The 19,661-nt window shown below is 43.1% G+C and overlaps 2 protein-coding genes across 7 annotated transcripts in view; one reads left to right on the forward strand and one right to left on the reverse strand.

The window, feature by feature from the left end:
* CASP8 (caspase 8) overlaps window positions 1–5,453 on the forward strand; it is a 36,794-nt gene extending 31,341 nt beyond the window's left edge. For all 4 annotated transcript variants that reach the window (XM_012739007.3, XM_076005802.1, XM_012739009.3 and 1 more), the window contains 2 exons: window positions 2,844–3,345; window positions 4,875–5,453. In XM_012739007.3, coding sequence (XP_012594461.1) covers window positions 2,844–3,345; window positions 4,875–5,010 — 638 coding nt within the window. In that variant the 3' untranslated portion in view covers window positions 5,011–5,453. The remainder of the gene's footprint in view (window positions 1–2,843; window positions 3,346–4,874) is intronic.
* Window positions 5,454–6,291: 838 nt separating this feature from the next.
* FLACC1 (flagellum associated containing coiled-coil domains 1) overlaps window positions 6,292–19,661 on the reverse strand; it is a 46,173-nt gene continuing 32,803 nt past the window's right edge. For all 3 annotated transcript variants that reach the window (XM_012739011.3, XM_012739012.3, XM_012739014.3), the window contains 8 exons: window positions 19,367–19,464; window positions 18,333–18,385; window positions 17,914–18,013; window positions 15,939–16,042; window positions 12,784–12,846; window positions 7,436–7,525; window positions 7,197–7,306; window positions 6,292–6,530 (listed from right to left, as the gene is read on the reverse strand). In XM_012739011.3, the coding sequence (XP_012594465.1) occupies window positions 6,404–6,530; window positions 7,197–7,306; window positions 7,436–7,525; window positions 12,784–12,846; window positions 15,939–16,042; window positions 17,914–18,013; window positions 18,333–18,385; window positions 19,367–19,464 (745 nt within the window). In that variant the 3' untranslated portion in view covers window positions 6,292–6,403. The remainder of the gene's footprint in view (window positions 6,531–7,196; window positions 7,307–7,435; window positions 7,526–12,783; window positions 12,847–15,938; window positions 16,043–17,913; window positions 18,014–18,332; window positions 18,386–19,366; window positions 19,465–19,661) is intronic.

Below are 19,661 nucleotides of genomic sequence, written 5' to 3' on the forward strand. Positions count from 1 at the left end.
TTAGCTGGGCATGGTGGCGCATGCCTTGTGGTCCCAGCTACTTGGGAAGCTGAAGCAGGAGGATCACTTGAGCCCAGGAGTCTGAGGTTGCTGTGAGTGAGGCTGACGCCACGGCACTCTGGCCCTGGCAACAGAGTGCGACTCTGTCTCAAAAAAAAAAAAAAAAAGGGTGCATTGATGACATCATCTGTCATCATGCACTTGGTATTGAAAAAAGTTTCAGGCCTTTGATTTCTATTCATTAGCTATTTAAAAATTTCAGTTTAATAACATTTGATTCTATTTTGGGCAGTTCATTTTCTTATATCTGGTCCGTGATCAACTGTTCTCTGGTTGGCATTTGAGTTTGCATGTCCTGCTTTTCTGTTCCTGTTCTTATGTTCATGCTGAATGAATAAAAGTAGACCAGCTTTGTGAATCATTTCTTCTGAGACGTGCCCCACTGCCCCCATTCTGCTGCAGTGCCTTGCGACCTGCTTTACAGCCATTTTTTTCATTAACATATCATACTTCCAAAGGAATCAGAATTATTCCACAGAATCAAGGCACTACATTAGTCTTGCCAAAGTTCTTCCAAATCAACACAGATCCACTGCAGCTCAGTTATTTTTCTCTATTCATAATGCTAGATTATCTCTGGACTGATTTATATTTAGCTCTGATGTGCTAACAGGGACAAAATGCTAGAGAAGGACTACAAAATGTATAATATAGGAATTACACCACAGAAATGGAGACGACAGCTAATGAAAGGTTTCAAACAATTTTGGGGTCCGGGCACGGTGGCTCATGCTTATAATCCTAACACTCTGGAAGGCCAAGGCTGGCGGATGGTTCAAGGTCAGGAGTTTGAAACCAGCCTGAGCAAGAGTGAGACCCCGTCTCTACTAAAAAAATGGAAAGAAATTAATTGGCCAACTAGAAAATATATAAGAAAATTAGCCAGGCACGGTGGCGCGTGCCTGTAGTCCCAGCTACTTGGGAGGCTGAGGCAGAAGGATGGATTGAGCCCAGGAATTTGAGGTTGCTGTGAGCTCGGCTGATGCCATGGCACTCTAGCCCAGGCAACAGAGTGAGACTCTGACTCAAAAAAAAAAAATAAAAAAATTGTGGTGTTGAAATAAAGGAGGAGATGTAATAGACTTAATAGAACAGAGAAAGCTACAACCAAAGTGATTGCAGAAGGGAACATGGAAAAAAGGGAGAGTTACTCCTCGGCATCCTGGAAAAATTTAGGAATTGGAAGTACAAAGTGTAGGTGAGGCAATGAGCTGAAAACAGGAAGATTCTTTGAAAGCCTATATAAGGCACCGTGATACCCCTAGATCCATACTCTTATCTCATAGAGCCAAGAACTGTCCCTGTTATACCATAGTAAGGAATAGGGAGTTTATTTTCTTATAAAATTGAACGAGAGTCTCTATACTTGGGCATACCGGGCCCAGCAAAGGAAGCAGTGAAGCATCTTATTGAAGACAGAAAGATCAAAGAAAATTCATTCCACTGGCGTCATAAAGTTAGATGTCTACCCCAACTTGGTTCCAAGAGCACTGGTAGATGTGGATTCTCCTCTGGAGAAGCTGAAAGCCCCAGATAAAAGACCTGCAGATAATGGCATCTGGGGGAGTCCCCTAATGAAATGGTCAGGTCCCCAACCAATCACCCTGTTATGAAGTCCACCAGTGAACAAACCACACTCATGAAGACAGAGTTTTCAGTCAACTTTTTAATTGACTAATTAGTTAATTTATGAATGGACAGCCAAAGATCATCAGGCATATGAAGAAAGCCTCTAATAGAAAAGAGGCAATACAAACAAGAAAAAAATGAAACACAATGGGAATGAAACAACGATAATGTTGGGGAAAAAGGCAATCTTTAAAAAGGCTATATTTAGTATTCTTAGAGAAGGAGTAAAAGGTCGATAAGAGAATAGGATGTCATGCAAAAGGAACAAATAAGAAAAAATCCTTAAAAATGTAAAAAATGAGCAACAAAATGAAAAATTCAATAATGTAGAAGATAAAGTCTCAGAAAGTAGGACAAGAAGACAAAAGAAATCCAAACTAGAAGACTGGGTAATAGGGAGAGATAGAGAGAGGATAACTGTTTTTGTAATAGGTCTTTTTTTTTTTTAATCCAAATCTTTTGATAAACAGAAATAACTTTGAGAGAGTTCAGCATAAAATATCAATCTTTTATTAAAAACATTTTTTTCTGATTATGTAAGTAATATAGTCATCTTTTAAATTGGTTTGCTAGTAAGCCTAAGTCATAGTGTACTCATCTTGTAAACTAGTTCAATAACACTCAATACTTTCCCCTTCCTCATTTGCCTCAGGGTTTGGGAATGTTTTCAGCTGGTGCCAATAAATATTAAAAGCCTGTAGAATCCAGCTACTATAACAATATAGAGGATCTTGTTCATTAATTTTTGGTTCAATTTTTTTTTTTTTTGAGACAGGGTCTTGCTCTGTTGCCCAGGCTGGAGTGCAATGGCAGAATCATAGCTCACTGCAGCCTTGAACTCCTGGGTTCAAGCAATCCTCCTGCTTCAGCCTCCTTAGTAGCTGGGACTACAGGCATATACCACTGTGACTGGCTAATTTTTTTTATTTTTTGTGGAGACAGAGTCTCAATATGTTGCCTAGGCTGGTCTGGAATTCCTGGCCTCAAGTAATTCTCCTGCCTCCTGAAGTGCTGGGATTACAGGCAGGAGCCAGCGCCCCGGGCCTCTGGTTCAAATTATCATCTATCAACGATAAGACCACCATTCTCTCCAGCTCAGGGCTGTGGTCTGGGAATTATTGTGGTATAACTGACTTTTTTATTTCACTTTTCAGATGCTTTAAGCAAGACCTTTAATGAGCTTCATTTTGAGGTAGTACATTTTGAAGACTCCACAGCAAAAGAAATCCATGAGGTTCTGAAAGTCTACCAAAGCATGGACCACGGTAACAAAGACTGCTTCATCTGCTGTATCCTCTCCCATGGAGACAAGGGCATCGTCTATGGCTCTGATGGAGAGGAGGCCTCCATCTATGAGCTGACATCTTATTTCACTGGTTTGAAGTGCCCTTCTCTTGCTGGAAAACCCAAAGTCTTTTTTATTCAGGCTTGTCAAGGGGATAATTACCAGAAAGGTATACCAGTTGAGACTGACTCAGAGCGGAAGGAAGCCTATTTAGAAATGGACGTATCACTTCAAAAGAGATATATTCCAGATGAGGCTGACTTTCTGCTGGGAATGGCTACTGTGAACAACTGTGTTTCCTATCGAGACCCTTTGGAAGGGACCTGGTATATCCAGTCACTTTGCCAGAGCCTGAGAGAACGATGTCCTCGGTAAGACTTGCCGACCCAACCCTCCTCAGTGTTATATCATGTGGCCCTTTCCCCATCACTACTACTAGATATTCATATTCAGAGCCCATTAGAAAGGGCATCATGGTTGAGGCAATATTGACAGATCAGAGAAATGTTGAGTGGAGTGGTTTCCATTCATCTGTAAATGTCTAGCTGTGGATCACGTAGCTACGCTTCCCAGATCAGTTGGAAAGTGGGAGAATGGCAAGTGTTAACAATTTTAGTTTGTAGATGGAAAAACTGAGATACTTTTTTCCTTTATTCAAGCACCTCAAAGTACAGTCAGGGTATCACAGAGCTGGAAGGGACTGTAAAGTCATATAGTCCAGCTCTCTCTTTAGACAGAAATATGACTGAGCCAACTCAACTAGTTTTGGAAGTCTTCCAAGAAGGCAGCAACCTACATCAATGTTTAACATCCTCCAGCTCTGTCAAGAGTTCCTTTTCTTTTCTTTCTTTTTTTTTAAGACAGGGTCTCGCTTTGTTGCCTGGGCTAGAGTGCAGTGGCAGTAGCTCACTGCAACCTCAAACTCCTGGGCTCAAGCGATTCTCCCACCTCAGCCTCCCAAAGTGCTAGGATTATAGGCTTGAACCACCACACATGGCCAAAAGGTCTATAATAGCTAGCCAAGCTCCCTCTTGGTGCTTTGTGGGACATAAGTAGCAAAGAGTAGGAACGTTTTTATATTAATATTTCCACTAATTTGGTCTGTTTTGAAGCCACGAAATGTGGGAAAATATCCTTCCCTCATTTATTGTATCATCTGCTTCCTTTAGTTAAATTATGGTTTCATGTGTCACAGTTCACCCCAATGCACACACAACTGACAGATGAATAGCAAGGAATCTTCTGCAGGTTCTTTCCCACCCTGTATCTCATTATGTTTTAAGCATATGAAGAGCGAGAATTTCCCATGGTATATAAAAAGAGTGAACCATAACATCAGTGCGATGTTTTCATTTTGTAACTCAAACCATGAGTCCTGCTAGGTTTTGGGTGCTAGCTGCTAGCTCCTGAGGTAGATGAAGAGGTTGCCCAACAAAACTGCTAAGAGACCTTGGTGAGAAGAAAGTGGGGGGAGCTGCAGGAGGCATTCAACTTTCCCTTGCCCAGAGCTTGATTGCATCAAAGATGAATCTACAGAGGCAATGTCAATTTGAGGCAGAGAGTACTGGGGACATCGAGGCGATTGGTGGGGCCAAATAACATACGTGGAGCAGCGTGACATATGCACAGGTCAGGAGGGAAAGAAACCAAATCTAACACTGACACTGAGGTTTCTGATTGTCAACAGAGATCCTGCACAAACCAAAGGTAAGTTATTAAGCTCTGGGAAAACTAATTTACCTGGAAAGCTGGGGTAGGTCTTGGTTTAGCAACTTATTGTTTCAAATGACTGATGTTTTGAGAGAAAGAATGACAAAACTATCACTGAGCACAGCAATGAGTCAGTTCATCAGTTGTTTTTCCCTCGTGAATGGTCACGGTGTTATGTGATGTTTTTCAGAGGTGATGATATTCTCACCATCCTGACTGAGGTGAACTATAAAGTGAGCAACAAGGATGACCGGAAACGCATGGGGAAACAGATGCCACAGCCTTCCTTCACTCTGAGGAAAAAACTCTTCTTCCCCCTTAATTGATATTATGTTTACCTGTATAACACTATATTTGTTTTTTGATGTTTTATTTTATTGCTATTTTGCACAATTTTAGGTTAAAGTTAATATATTAACTTTCCTGCCAAAGCTAATTTTTACACTATGCAAACATTTTTAAATGAAAAATTTAATCTAATTCTTTTAAAATTATGATTATTTTACAAGCTTTTTAATACTCTATTGCCAAGCTCTTTATTTAGCCTCTCCTATGGCTGATAATATGCACATTGCTGCATATTAGACAACATATTTGCTTCGTACTAATGTTGCACTCCTCCTTTCATGCATTTGCACTGCTCTTTCTACCTGCACTCAGCTTATTCTATGGCTTTACAAATTATCTTTAAGATTGCATTATTTTTCAGAACTTTTTTTCAAAAACATATTTTTAATAGAATAAAACATAATCTTATTTTACTGTTCCTTGGAGATTTTTGTGTTTGATTGTGTTTGTGTTTGCTTACTTTTTGATTTTTGCCAATGGCGCCTCACAGGTGGAAAATGTTTGCATCATAGGCATGTTTCACTTGAGCTTCCCAATACTGGCTCACATAGTTGTGTTTTTACAATTTGTTGCCAACATTTAAAAAAATGGGAGATGGCACATCAAAACCAGAATACCTTCTTTTAAAAAATCAGAATATTTGACAACATAGACTCCATGCTCCTGTCTGGCAACGGGTCCAAGGAACACCCCTTCCGACAGGGTGGTCGCCCAGCTCTTCAACAAGCCCCACCCCCTAGGTCCCAGCCCCGCCCCCATAGAGGAATCCTCCTCTATGGAGGATTGCTTTTCCTCAAGTTCAGCCCACTTCACTGTTGCCTGCCCCGTGGGCATTTGAATGCTGGTGATGGTTTAGGGAAGGTGGCAAGAATCATCAGAAATTCCTCCTAAGTCATAGGTTAGGGAACATGATTGAGAGGCGGGAAAGGCAGCGGTTCGTGTATAAAAGAAAAAGATTTCCAAATCAAATCAATGAATTATCTTTTTGGCTAGTGAAATTCCCCAGGGGACACGTGATATATGCCAACAATCAATGTTCAACAGGAAGAAAGCCTCCAAATCAGTCTCTTTCTAATGAAATATGGAAAGGTAGGGGGAAAATAGTACAAAGCCCAGATAAAGCTTGGTTCCAGGTCCAGAGAACATGGCTTTGCAATGAAGAGCTGTGATAAGCTGTGCAGCTGAGATGAAAAGTCAAACATTCCCAACTGCTCAGGAGAAAGCAAATTGTGAAAAGACAAAAATAGAATCAGAGCAACTCAGGAACCAAACTCATCATATGCATTTCGCAAGAAAATATCACAAGAGTTCCCTAGGCCTACAGGATGGTGTGCCTGTCATCTTCAGCTACAGAGAGCCACCTTTTGTTTCTTATTCTTGTCCTTTGCTGTTACCATCTTCTAAGATGTCAGAATCATCTTCATAAACAGTAATATTAGAAGCCAGTCTCCCAGAACGTCCTTCATAAATTTCTTCATTCTTGGCAATTATGTTTTGCCTGTAAAAGGAAAGGGAGCATGTATCACTACAGACTCAAAAGGTAGAAAGGGTGTAGGGTATTTGGGGGGCAGGGGAGAAACGTGGCTTTATTCCTACATCAGGGGAAGTCTCACTCATTACTTGTAGTGGTTTTGAATTTAGTGACCAAATTCCCATAAGAAGAACTTTCTACTAAATCAATGCAATGAATACCTTTTCTTTATTAAACTATAGACCAAAATTTCTTCTGATGATTAAGATATATCTTCAGGTAAGGGTATAATTCCTGATGAGCAGTTGATTTCCACAGGCACCAGAAGCAGCTGAATCTAAGGCTAAACCACCAAACTCAGAGGGTTTGAAAATGACCCTCAGTTACAGAACTCAATAAATTCAGAAACTGGCAGATACATTTCCTGTGTCGTTTTGCATATAGACGGAGACACAGGTAAAGGAGAGAAGTCCAGACACAGCCCCGCTTCACCTCGGCTGGACTGCCTGGCCTCTGCAGGTTCCTCTGTGCCTTGGCTCAGAGCGACATACCCTCCTTCGGAAAGTGCCCCTGCCTTGGCATCGCTAGGGAGCACCTGGCTCCTGGCTCATCTTCCTAACCCACTCCTCACTCGCACTCCTTCCCACGCCTCGAGAGAATCCGCCACGTCTTTCTCAGCAGCAGCATCCACACCTTAGATTATTGTTTTCCATCGTCAGGATCTGTATGGTGTACTTATACTTTTCCTCAGCTTCGGCAAGCTTGGCCTGCAGCATTTTCTCCATATTTGCCACCACAGCTTTCTGAAAGACATACATTTTAATAGCTATCTTTTCAAACCCAGAGCCATCCGGGGCAGAGTCATATGACAGAGCGGTACAGAGACCCCAGGTCCTGCCCCAGTCCCCATCCCCACTACAGCCAGGACTCACCTCTCTCTGGAGTTCCGACTGGACATGGTAGAGGCTTGTGTTAACTGACTCTAGGATGAGAGCTTGTACCTGCAACTCTTCCTCTATGATCTGCAGAAGAAATTGTTTCAAGACATCCTACTGGTGCCTACCTATTTATTTTCTTCTCCAGGATACCTGGACTAGAATGCAAAGCAGAGACTTCAGCCACTCCTCCTGTACCACTTGCAGCCAGCCAGTCACCACACCCTGTTAATTCTACCTGCTCTCTGTCGTGCCCATCTGTACCCTTGTCTTCAGCCTCACTGTCACCACTGCAGAGCCAGCCCCAACCAGAGCTCACAGGGAATGTTACAATGGGTCTCAACCATTCATCCACTGCACAAGTCTTTATTAAATAGCTACTACTGATCCCAACTATATGACATCCTGGGAAAGGTGAAACTATAGAGATAGTAAAAGGATTCATGGCTGCCAGGGGGTTGGGAAGGGAAGTGAGGGATGAAAGCGGACTGGTGGGGGAGGGGAGGGCAGAGGGCATTTTTAGAGCAGAGAAACTATTCTGTATGATACTGCAGTGGTGTATACATAACATGATGCATTAGGCAAAACCCACAGAATGGACAACACAAAAGCGAACCCCAATGTAAACTACGGACTATGGTTAACAATACTGCATCAGTATTGGCTCATCAACTGTAACTAATGTACCACCCCAATGCAAGCTGTCAGTAATAGGGGAAACTGTGATGTGGGGTTGGGGAGTGTATGGGAACTCTCTCTACTTTCTACTTAGTTTCTCTATAAACCTAAACGTGCTCTAAAAAATAGTCTTATCAATTTAAAAAATCCTCTACTAAAGAATGAATAGCAGCCTGTGGAAAGGTCCTTAGAAGGCAAAATACTTAGTGTGTTCGAGGACCTGAAGGAACACCAGTTCTTTCCCTATTCCAGGCCGGAATAGAGACAGCAGGCAGGAGTGTGGGCCAAGGTGAGGGGATCCAGAGGAGCCAGGCCGTACCTGAGAGGCCAGGCCGCCTGAGAACAATGGCATGCCATCGAAGGGTGCCTGCACTCACGTCACTGCTCTGTGGAGAATGGATTAGAAGGGCAAGAGAGAAGGGGATCGGGAGGGGGTGCTGCAGTGGTGCAGGTGAGGAATGATGGATGAGGGTACGGTGGCAACCGAGTTGGAGAGCAGGGGATGAATTTGGAATATGTGATAGAGGACCGGCTGACGCTGATGGGTTGGATGTGGGAGAGTGACAGAAAGGAAGAATCAGGATGACTTTAGGTCTAGGCTTGAACAGCCGAGGGAATTGACAATCTGGGGGCTCAAATCTCTGGTGGAAAATCAAGACAGGCATTAACGTGTGAATTGTGAGGTGTCTATAGGTCACCTATGTGGAAATGTCAAGAGAGCAGCCGGATGTGCAGGCCTGGGGCTCAGAGGAGGGGTGAGGCTGGAGGTAGCAACCTCTGGTGTTGGCCCTGAGACCTTTTCCATCTATGTGGACAGATGAACGCACCTAAGGAGAAAGAGGAGGTAAAGAAGTGGGGTCCAGGACCAAGCCCTGAAACATTCTAGGCCTTGGGGTTAGGTGGATGGGAGGACCCAGCCAAGGAGATTGAGAAGAAATGGCCAAGGAGGTAAAGGAAACCCCAGAAATCTATGGGAGCTAAAAGAGGTGAGTGTTTCAAGGAAGAGTGATCAACTGCACCTGATACTGCAACGTCCAGTGAGGGAGGCATTCCTTGGATTTGGCAACTTGCAAGTGATTTTAGCAAGAGCGGTTTCCGTGGATGGAGTGGGGGCAGAAGCCAGAGTGAGGGGAAAAGGGAGGTGACCCTACTAACAGGTCCCGCCTCCCCTCATTTTCCCTCTTCAGACTCTGTCCTCTGCCTTGCTGCCAGAGTTCTTTTCCCAAGCGATACCCTCCTCCTGGCAAAACTCCAGTGGCTCCCACTGATGACACAATTAAATCCTGACTTATTGTGATGATGAATGGGGCTACTGAAGTCCTTGTGGGTGTAGTGTTAAACAAAAACAAACAAACAAACAAAAAGACGTCTTTGTCCTTGTCTATGGGCAAACTGGACGCTGAGTTCACGTTCTGTTCTGTTCTGTTCTGGAAAGCTACAGTAAAGGCGGAATGCCAGTAGGCAACATCGCTTAGAGGGAAACGATCCCAGGTTGGTGAGCTGCATCTGCACAGGGAGGCCTGGGGGGACACCAGCACCTGGTAGGAGGCCACGGCGTTGGGCTTCTCTGGGGCCAGGGACTCTTGAAACTGGGCATGACCTGGAAGATATGCCCCTGGATCTCTTACAAAGATATCGGGCAAGAGGCTTCTAAGCCAGGATAGCTCCTGCACCTACCTATGTGAGTCTCATTTCTCCTCACTGAGCTGTTTCTTCTGGGGCTGCATAAGACCAGCCTCGGACCACTGTGAGAACTGAAGAGAAATCCCCTGGTTCTGCCCTCCCGGCAGGCTGCGCTTCCTGTCACATAGCCTTCTAAGTGAACCCAACAAACGGTGGCCTGTGATGCCATGTGAGTGTGAGATTCCAACTGGAACTAAAAGCCTCTTAGCTGCTGGCCCTTAGTACCTTTCCTAATCCACTTTGCTGTTCTTTTCATACATCAGGTCCTTCCATTATGTCACCTGCTTCGCTTACATTCGTCTTTCAGGTTGGAACTCCACCCTCAGCCTCTCTATATTCTGAGATTCAGAAACACTCCTCATCTGCAAAACCAGCTGAAAGGCCAGATGGTAACCTTCCTGACCCTATCACCCACTCCACCAACTAGAGTTTCTTTCCTCCAAAGAATTATATTGTGCTTATATTTTATTGTAAATATGTCTGTTTTTTCCTATTTATGATCTTTGCAGTACCTCATAATCAGCACTTTCTAAGCTCCATATACATTCTGTTAGGTGCAGAAGAGTCTAAAAAAAACAAACTAGGTAAGTCTCTGCTTCCAGGTGTTAGCCCCACTTAACCCCTACATGTCCTCAGAGCCCTAGAGCTCTTCCCATATAGTGAGCACCCTCCCAAGCCGTATAAACTTGGGAGAGGCCATCATGTACTGCAGTTGCATTGTGCAAAGCACTATACCAGGTTATTTTGCATTCTTTCATTCATTTATTCATTCAACAATCAGTTATGTCTGGCCCTTGATGTGCCAGACATTATTCTAAGAACTGGGGATTAATAGCAAAGAAAACAGAAAAACATCCCTGCCTTCATTGAGTTCATCAGCTTAGAAGATAACAAATCCGTGTAAAAAAATAAAATGAAGAAAAGGCAGTGTTGGGGCAGGCAGCAGCTGGCCCTTACGTAGAGTGCTCCTGAGCAGGTGGCATTTGAGTAAAGACCAGAAGAGGAAAGGAGACTAGTCAGTCATGTGGATTTCTGGGAAAGAGCTTTCCAGGAAGAGAGAATATCAAGAAATCAGACCTCTTAGGCAGGAGCACTCTGGCCTGTTAAAGAAATAGCAAGGAGGCCAGTGCCTCTAGGGCAGAGTGATGGGGGGAAGAAAGAGAAGAAGAGGTTGGGAGAGAGAATCACTACCAAAGAGAATATGGAACAATCCCTGGAGCCAACACAGGACTGGGAATAGTTCACTAGTCCCACCAGCCAGAGTAGAAAAACCTAATACCGAGGGCATTGCATAGAGTACTCAGAAGGTACACTAGAGTACTAGAGTACTCAGAAGTACACTACTTCAGTAGTGGGACAAATTAGCTCTATGCTAAAGACTGCTTTAATTCTGCCTAACAAAGCTTAAAAGCAAGGCCGGGCGCGGTGGCTCATGCCTGTAATCCTAGCACTTTGGGAGGCCGAGGCAGGCGGATTGCTCAAGGTCAGGAGTTCGAAACCAGCCTGAGCGAGACCCCGTCTCTACCAAAAATAGAAATAAATTAATTGACCAACTAAAAAAAATATATACAAAAAATTAGCCGGGCATGGTGGCGCATGCCTGTAGTCCCAGCTACTTGGGAGGCTGAGGCAGTAGGATCGCTGAGCCCCGGAGATTGAGGTTGCTGTGAGCCAGGCTGACGCCACGGCACTCACTCTAGCCTGGGCAACAAAGTGAGACTCTGTCTCAAAAAAAAAAAAAAAAAAAAAAAAAAAAAAGCTTAAAAGCAAGGCTCGGAAGGATCAACCCGTTTCCAAGCGACTTAATTGGATCCTAGGGTAAAGCTCAAGAATATTTATTTTATTTTATTTTATTTTTGGAGACAGAGTCTTGCTCTGTTGCCTGGGAAAGAGTGCCATGGCGTCAGCCTAGCTCACAGCAACCTCACACTCCTGGGCTGAAGCAATCCTTCTGCCTCAGCCTCCCGAGTAGCTGGGACCACAGGCATGCGCCACCATGCCCGGCTAATTTTTCTATATATTTTTAGTTGTCCAGATAATTTCTTTCTGATTTTTAGTAGAGACGGGGTCTCACTCTTGCTCAGGCTGGTCTCAAACTCCTGACCTTGAGCAATCCTCCTGCCTCGGCCTCCCAGAGTACTAGGATTACAGGTGTGAGCCACCACACCTGGCCAAGAATATTTAAATGAATATAAAAATATTCAGCACCCAACAAGGTAAACTTCACAATGGCTGGCATCCAATAAAAAAAACTGTCAGGCATGCAAATAAGAAAATATGACCATAAATGAGGAGAAAAATGAATGCATAGAAATAGACCCAGATAGAATTGGTAGATAAGCTCACTGAAATAATTATTGTAATATACTGGGTCTACCTGGCTCCAAAGCCCATTTCTTTAGCTTGTAGGACACTCAGTCTGTTAGCCCCTCAAACAGAAGTCCCACCTGGGCCCTAAGATATCATTCCTTTATAATGCTTTCATAATGACTAATCTTTTCCCAAATACCCATTCTGGATCGAAATTAAATTCCCAGGGAAGAAAGAACCACGAGTTATTTTGTGGGTTTGAACATCTGTTCTCTGCAGCTGGCTCCCATAAAGTGCCACAATTTGTCTCAGAGGCATAGAGTTCCTTGAGGAAGCTGTCATCTGTGAGGTTTAAGGAGAGGCTTGGAGACAGAGCTCAAAGTCCTCTTGTGGTTTGAACCTTGCTAGAAAGGAAAGGCATTCACAATTGAAGATCACACAGTATATTGCTGATACATTTGCTCAAATCTAACTCTAAAAGACACCACTGGCTTTGTTTTACAGACTTTCAAAAATCCTTCTTGACTTACTGAATTCAGTAAATTCAGCTTTAGATCTTCCATTCTTTATTGGTTTTAGGAAAATTATCATAGATTCCATTTTACTGAGAATCTATCATTTTACGGATGTATTTGTAAGACACCAAGTCTACAGGGAAGGATGACAAAGCTTACCGCCTTGGTCTTTCTCAGCTCCTCTATTTGCAAGGTGTCTCTTTCATGTTGTTTCAAGAGCTCCTAAAAACATTTTAATTTGGAAAAGGTCAGCACCGTGGTTCTGACACTTTTTTCAGGAAGTTAAGAAAGCCAGAATAGGATTCAGAAATATAATATTCACCAAAGCTTAGACATTGGTATAATGAAGCCCATGGTATGAACTGAGGACATGACATGTTAAGGTTAATGAAAATCTTATGTACTTGCAACTTTATCACATTAACAAATATTTTAAAAAAATATGTTTCCATCAAAAGCTTTTTTAAGGGGCAATATTTGTAGCCCTAACAATATTTATACCCCCATAATATGATGAAATAAAAGGGAAAAGAACAAAAAAAGCTTTTTAAAAGTCAGTGTACATATTCAGTACTATTAAAAATTCAATTCTCCACAGATTAATCTTTAGACTCAATACATTCCTAGTCAAAATACCAGCAGGCTGTCTTGACAAACTAACTCCAAATTGACAAGCTAGTTCTAAAATTTATATAAAAATAAAGGATGTAGAAAGGTAAAATAATCTTGGAAAACAATAGCAAGTTAAATATGATCTTTGCTACTACTCAAGCTTTAGTAATTAAGACAATGTGTTGTTGACCTAAGTATAGACAAGCAGTCAAATGGAACAGAATGGAGAGTCTGACCCTCCCCCCCAAATGCAGCAAAGACACTAAGGCAACTCAATAGGGAAAGGAAAGTGTTTTCAAAAAATAGTGCTGGAACAACTGAATATTCATATAGAAAAACACAAAAATTATTCAAAATGGGTCATAGAATCAGAAGCTAAAATTGTAAAGCTTCTAAAAAATTAGAATATCTTTATGACCTTGGAATAAGTGAAGATTTTATAGAGGACACAAAAAACTGTGACCTTAAAAATAAAAATTGATAATTTGCCTTTGATCAAAATTAAAAGCTGCACATTGAAAGATATAATTAATAAAACAAAAAGGCAAACCACAGACTGGGAGACAATATTTGCAACATGTATGTCTGACAAAAAACTTGTATCCACAGTATGAAAAGTACTCCTACATGTCAATAAAAAACGATAAGCAACTCTAAGTTTTTTTAAAAAACAGTCTTACTGAAATATAATTCACATATCATACAATGTACTAAAGCAACTCTAATATTTTCAAATGACAAGAGACTCGAACAGACACTTTACAAAAGAAGACATATGAATGAATGGTCCAGTAAGAATATGGAAAATTGCCTTACATAATTAGTCATCACGGAAACTAAAACCATAATGAAATATCACTTCATACCCACTGGTATGGCCAAAATTGAAAGATTGTCAGGACTAATTGTTGTGGAGCATGTAGAGCAACTAGAATCCTCAGATGTTTAAGATGCAAGAGTTAAATGGTGCAACTACTTTGGAAAACAGTTTGGCAATTTCTTATAAAGTTAAACCTCTACTGCCCTAGAGCCCAGTAATAGCACTACAGCTATAGCAGCTATAGTCAAAGACAAGAAGGATATTTGGAGATGGGATTTGGGCAAAATAGGAAATTTCAGGTTCTGTACATTTAGCATTCTGCTATTTTCTGTTAATCACAATTTTTATCCCAATAACCCCGTGGTAAGACTGTCTAGTCTGTGGTAAGACTTTCCGACAACTCTGTGTAAGACTATCTTGTCTGTGGTAAGACTATTCGATAACTGTGGTAAGATTGTCTAGTCTGTGATAAGATGATCCAATAGCTCTGTGGTAGGACTGTCTAGCCTGTGGTAATACTGTCCAATAACCCAGCTGTAAGACTGCCTAGCCTGTGGTAAGCCTGTCTAGTAACTCTGTGGTAGGACTGTCTAGCCTGTGGTAATACTGTCCAATAACCCAGCTGTAAGACTGTCTAGCCTGTGGTAAGCCTGTCCAATAACACAGCTGTAAGACTCTCTAGCCTGTGGTAAGCCTGTCCAGTAACTCTGTGGTAGGACTGTCTAGCCTGTGGTAAGCCTGTCCAGTAACTCTGTGGTAGGGCTGTCTAGCCTGTGGTAAGCCTGTCCAGTGACTCTGTGGTAGGACTGTCTAGCCTGTGGTAAGCCTGTCCAATAACTCTGTGGTAGGACTGTCTAGCCTGTGGTAAGCCTGTCCAATAACTCTGTGGTAGGACTGTCTAGCCTGTGGTAAGGCTGTCCAGTAACTCTGTGGTAGGACTGTCTAGCCTGTGGTAAGCCTGTCCAGTAACTCTGTGGTAGGACTGTCTAGCCTGTGGTAAGCCTGTCCAGTAACTCTGTGGTAGGACTGTCTAGCCTGTGGTAAGGCTGCCCAGTAACTCTGTGGTAGGACTGTCTAGCCTGTGGTAAGCCTGTCCAGTAACTCTGTGGTAGGACTGTCTAGCCTGTGGTAAGCCTGTCCAGTAACTCTGTGGTAGGACTGTCTAGCCTGTGGTAAGCCTGTCCAGTAACTCTGTGGTAGGACTGTCTAGCCTGTGGTAAGGCTGTCCAGTAACTCTGTGGTAGGACTGTCTAGCCTGTGGTAAGCCTGTCCAGTGACTCTGTGGTAGGACTGTCTAGCCTGTGGTAAGCCTGTCCAGTGACTCTGTGGTAGGACTGTCTAGCCTGTGGTAAGCCTGTCCAGTGACTCTGTGGTAGGACTGTCTAGCCTGTGGTAAGCCTGTCCAGTGACTCTGTGGTAGGACTGTCTAGCCTGTGGTAAGGCTGTCCAGTAACTCTGTGGTAGGACTGTCTAGCCTGTGGTAAGCCTGTCCAGTGACTCTGTGGTAGGACTGTCTAGCCTGTGGTAAGCCTGTCCAGTAACTCTGTGGTAGGACTGTCTAGCCTGTGGTAAGCCTGTCCAGTAACTCTGTGGTAGGACTGTCTAGCCTGTGGTAAGGCTGTCCAGTAACTGTGGTAAGACTGTCTAGCCTGTGGTAAGCTTGTCCAGTAATTGTGGTAGGACTGTCTAGCCTGTGGTAAGACTGTCTAGCTAAAGGACAGCAAGATTGTCAGTCTACTTGCATAGGTTTCCAGGCAAGCTGGGAAAAGAGGAATATTCCCATAAAGACAGAAATATCACTTAATTACAGAGCACACCTGGGAACTTGGATATACTGCCTGGACTACACATTCAACCACTGATGTGCTTTGGACTGAGTTACCTCTTTCTCTCGAATGAAGTTCTCAAAGACAATATTGTAGGATTCATTTATTTTCTTCTTTTCCTCTTCTGTTTCTAACTCAAACTTTTTTGTCATTTTATTTTCTGTGGAGGTGAGAGGAAAGCACATGTATATGAAAATGTGGGAAAAGCTGGTGCAGAGAGAAACCCAGAATATCTAAAGATAAAAGCAATTCCAGGCTGGGCACAGTGGCTCACGCCTGTAATCCTAGCACTCTGGGAGGCTGAGGCGGGAGGATCATTTGAGCTCAGGAGTTCGAGACCAGCCTGAGCAAGAGTGAGACCCTGTCTCTACTAAAGATTGAAAGAAATTAGCTCGACAACTAAAAATATAGAAAAAATTATCTGGGCATAGTGACGCATGCCTGTAGTCCCAGATACTTGGGAGGCTGAGGCAGAAAGATTGCTTGAGCCCAGGAGTTTGAGGTTGCTGTGAGCTAGGCTGACGCCAGGACACTCTAACCCGGGCAACAAAGTGAGATTCTGTCTCAAAAAAAAAAAAGCAGTTCCAGACTGGGTCAAACTCACAGGCCTTTCAGCCTGCTGGCCAGCCTCTGACACCCATCTGCGATGTTTGAGTGTGAGGTGAGCGTGGTGGTTGTCCTCAACCACATTAGTCATAGGGATTTACCACCAACGTCACTGTTTGTGTGTAGTTTGTTTTGGATATGTTGCTTATTATTTTGTGCATTCACTCTACCTGCCGAAGCAACCACTATGCTTTCTTGGATATGCTTGTGTTAAAATAAGGCTCTTGGCTAATGTGACTTTGCCAGCAGTAACAATCATCTGTACTTAGCCCTGGAGTAGAGGTAGGCTTAAACTGTTTTCCTGGGCAGAGAAACCTGCCAGCAGAGCCCCAATATCAAACAAGAAGAAAGTCAGAAGGTGGGGAGGGGAAACACAGATTTCCTCAGTGTCGCAATTCTGGGGATGGACAGGGAGTCTCTGGGTGACAGGGTAAGCTCTGGACTCAGTGGCATGGTGAGTAGCTGGTAACCATTCCAAATGAGTGGTTACACCTCAGACTTTGACAACATGGGACAAGTGTCGTATAAGTAGCTAGAAATCTGGGAGGTGACCTGGGTGTTGTTGCACCTGGCTTCTAGGTAAAGCCTCGGACAGGAGTAGTTCCAGGTCACGTTCCCCAGCCTCAACTACAGGGGCTTCATGTTACTTCTGACAGTCCAGAGTCCCCACCGCAATGTGAATTAACTTTCCCATGGAGTATCTGGCTTTAAATGAGTGACCTGTTAAAATCAACTAAATACAAGATGAATGGAGTTGGAGTAGGATGCGGAATTGGTCTGTAGAGGCCCCGCTCCTGCCTCATCTCATCTAGTCTTCTAGGCCCGGGGCAGTCCCACACTTCCCTCACTCCTTTTTTCCATTCATGAAGGTGCTCAGTGAGGGGGGAGTGTACCTATAGGACACATCGTATGATCTGGGCTCTGTGTTACGTGCTGGGAATATTAAAAATATTTATCAAACACGTTCCTTTCTGAGAGATGTGAGGGTCTTGGGAGACCCTGGGAGATAGAGGCTCTTGGTATAATGGATTATGTTGTTCCTCCCTCCTCACACAAATGAATATTTCACATTCTAATTCCAGAACCCTTGGAACTTTGGGGTACCATGTATCTAGATAACAAAGCCTGCAGTCCCTATAGCAATTCCAATATTTGTTCCAGCCCATGATGGGCAAACTTGGACCCAGTGAGTTTTGGAAAGGTGTAGGCTTAGATCCCCTCCCCTTAAATCAGGTGATTGAACTTCAAAAAAGACCCTTCCCTTGTTGTCACTTTGCTTTCTTGAAAACTCCGGGGCACCTTCCATTTAGGAGTCTAGCATGTGGCCTGTCACCTGCAGTAAATACTGTCTTCAAGTGAAGACCAAACATCATGGTAGTTTTTTGATACACTTGTCATCAAAATGCTAGAAGTTTCTGTACTCACTTTGCTGTAGCAGGATCTTTTCCCGCTCCAACTTCTCATCTTTCTCCCATTCTGCCTTCCGCTTTGACCATTTTTCTTCCATTTCATCATAAATGCTATCCTGTGGAGGCACAAAGGTGCCATGAAGAAAATTGTATTTCCATTTTTTAAAAAACAACGAGCAGCTATCGCTTTTGTAATCACAAACGTATTTTTTGATAGGCCTCTTTAGGGACTGGGTGACTGACTTGTCATGCACAGAAGCCATTGGGTTTACACTTCTCCCTGGGTGCAGTTAGGGCCACTTAGATCCAAGGATGCTGGGAGTTTCAGGACATTATTCTCCGGACAAGAGCTCTAGATTCATCCCAGTGTTATCAGCCCAGAACAAGCCTTGCTTCCCTCACTCTCATAATCCAGCAAGGAGCTCTGCGTCTCACCTGATACATATGAAACATGTTCTTCAAATACTTATATTCCTTTTCCATCTCCTCTGGACAAAAGGAAAACAACAAGGTCATGATTATTTTCACATTTTCAAATTCCAATGTGAGCTCTCCTGTACAGTTTCCCCACCCCAAACTCATCCCCCAGACAGTGAAATCTTTGTGTGCCCCAGAAATCACTCGAAAACTTATTAGAAATGCAAATGCCTGGACCCCACGCTAAACCTGCTGAATTGGGGTGTCAGGAGAGGGGCCCAGGATTTGTTGGATTTTGATACACATCACATCTGAGAACTAATCCCCAGGGATAAACCAACATCTGTGGCAAAAGAGGAACAAAACCTAGTAGCATGCCTTTGCTTCTTTTTTAAAAAACATTTCCATTTTGTGCTGATTATTAAAATACTACATTGGAAACTTAGCAAAGGGTTAAGTATAAATAAGATACCATCTTTAAAAATATTTAAGGCAAAATTAAGGAAAAAAATGATTTCTCCTTTTCTCTGTGGAGGTTAGTCTACCCACCTGGAATTCTGAAGCATACACACTTGGCCTTTTCCAACAGCAGCATAAACAAATGAGATATCTGGCCAGTACAACCCTTATACATTATAAGGCGATAAAATCAAAGTTGTCAGTGAGAATTTAATGAAATACTATCATTTAAAGGTGAGGAAACTAGCTGAATTGAAATAGTATTATATTTGTAGAACTTTAAAATATACGTTAAAAAATACTCTCACGTTCTCATCACACTGTTAAGGACAGATATTTTTGTCCTCTATTCCCAAATGAGGAAATAGGAACTCACGAAATTAAGGAACTTTGTTCAGATCTTTGTTCAGATCCTCTTCCAGGAAAAGAAAGGATATTGGTAGACATGGTTTTTCCTCTTTTCAGTTTCATTTTTAGTCACTTTCTTCCCCTTCCACAGCCCATCCATGGCCATGGGAGTTCCTTGACCCTAAACCCACAGAGTAGCCTCTTGTCCCTTCACCCAGCGTCATTCTCCCAGGTCCCAACAGTACCTAGCTTCTTTTGGGCAGCCAACTTCTCCTCCTTCAAGGCTGCTCTGTAGTTGTTCTCCAACTCACTGACCATCGTTTTGTGAGCCTCTTTGAGATCCCTGTGGGACCCCAGGAGAAGGCCACAATCATCAGTGAAAAGAAATCCAGGGCTGAGCTGTGACACTGACCTGACCCTACCCTTTTGCCCTCGCACAGGAAGTGGGGCCCTCACTTCCTGAAGCACTCTCCTGGCATCGATCCAGAGGGTGAGAAGACCCCTCTTTCTACAATCACTGTTCTGAGTAGAGCCAGCAGG

Source organism: Microcebus murinus, chromosome 8 (genome assembly GCF_040939455.1).
Source record: "Microcebus murinus isolate Inina chromosome 8, M.murinus_Inina_mat1.0, whole genome shotgun sequence".
NCBI lineage: Eukaryota > Metazoa > Chordata > Mammalia > Primates > Cheirogaleidae > Microcebus > Microcebus murinus.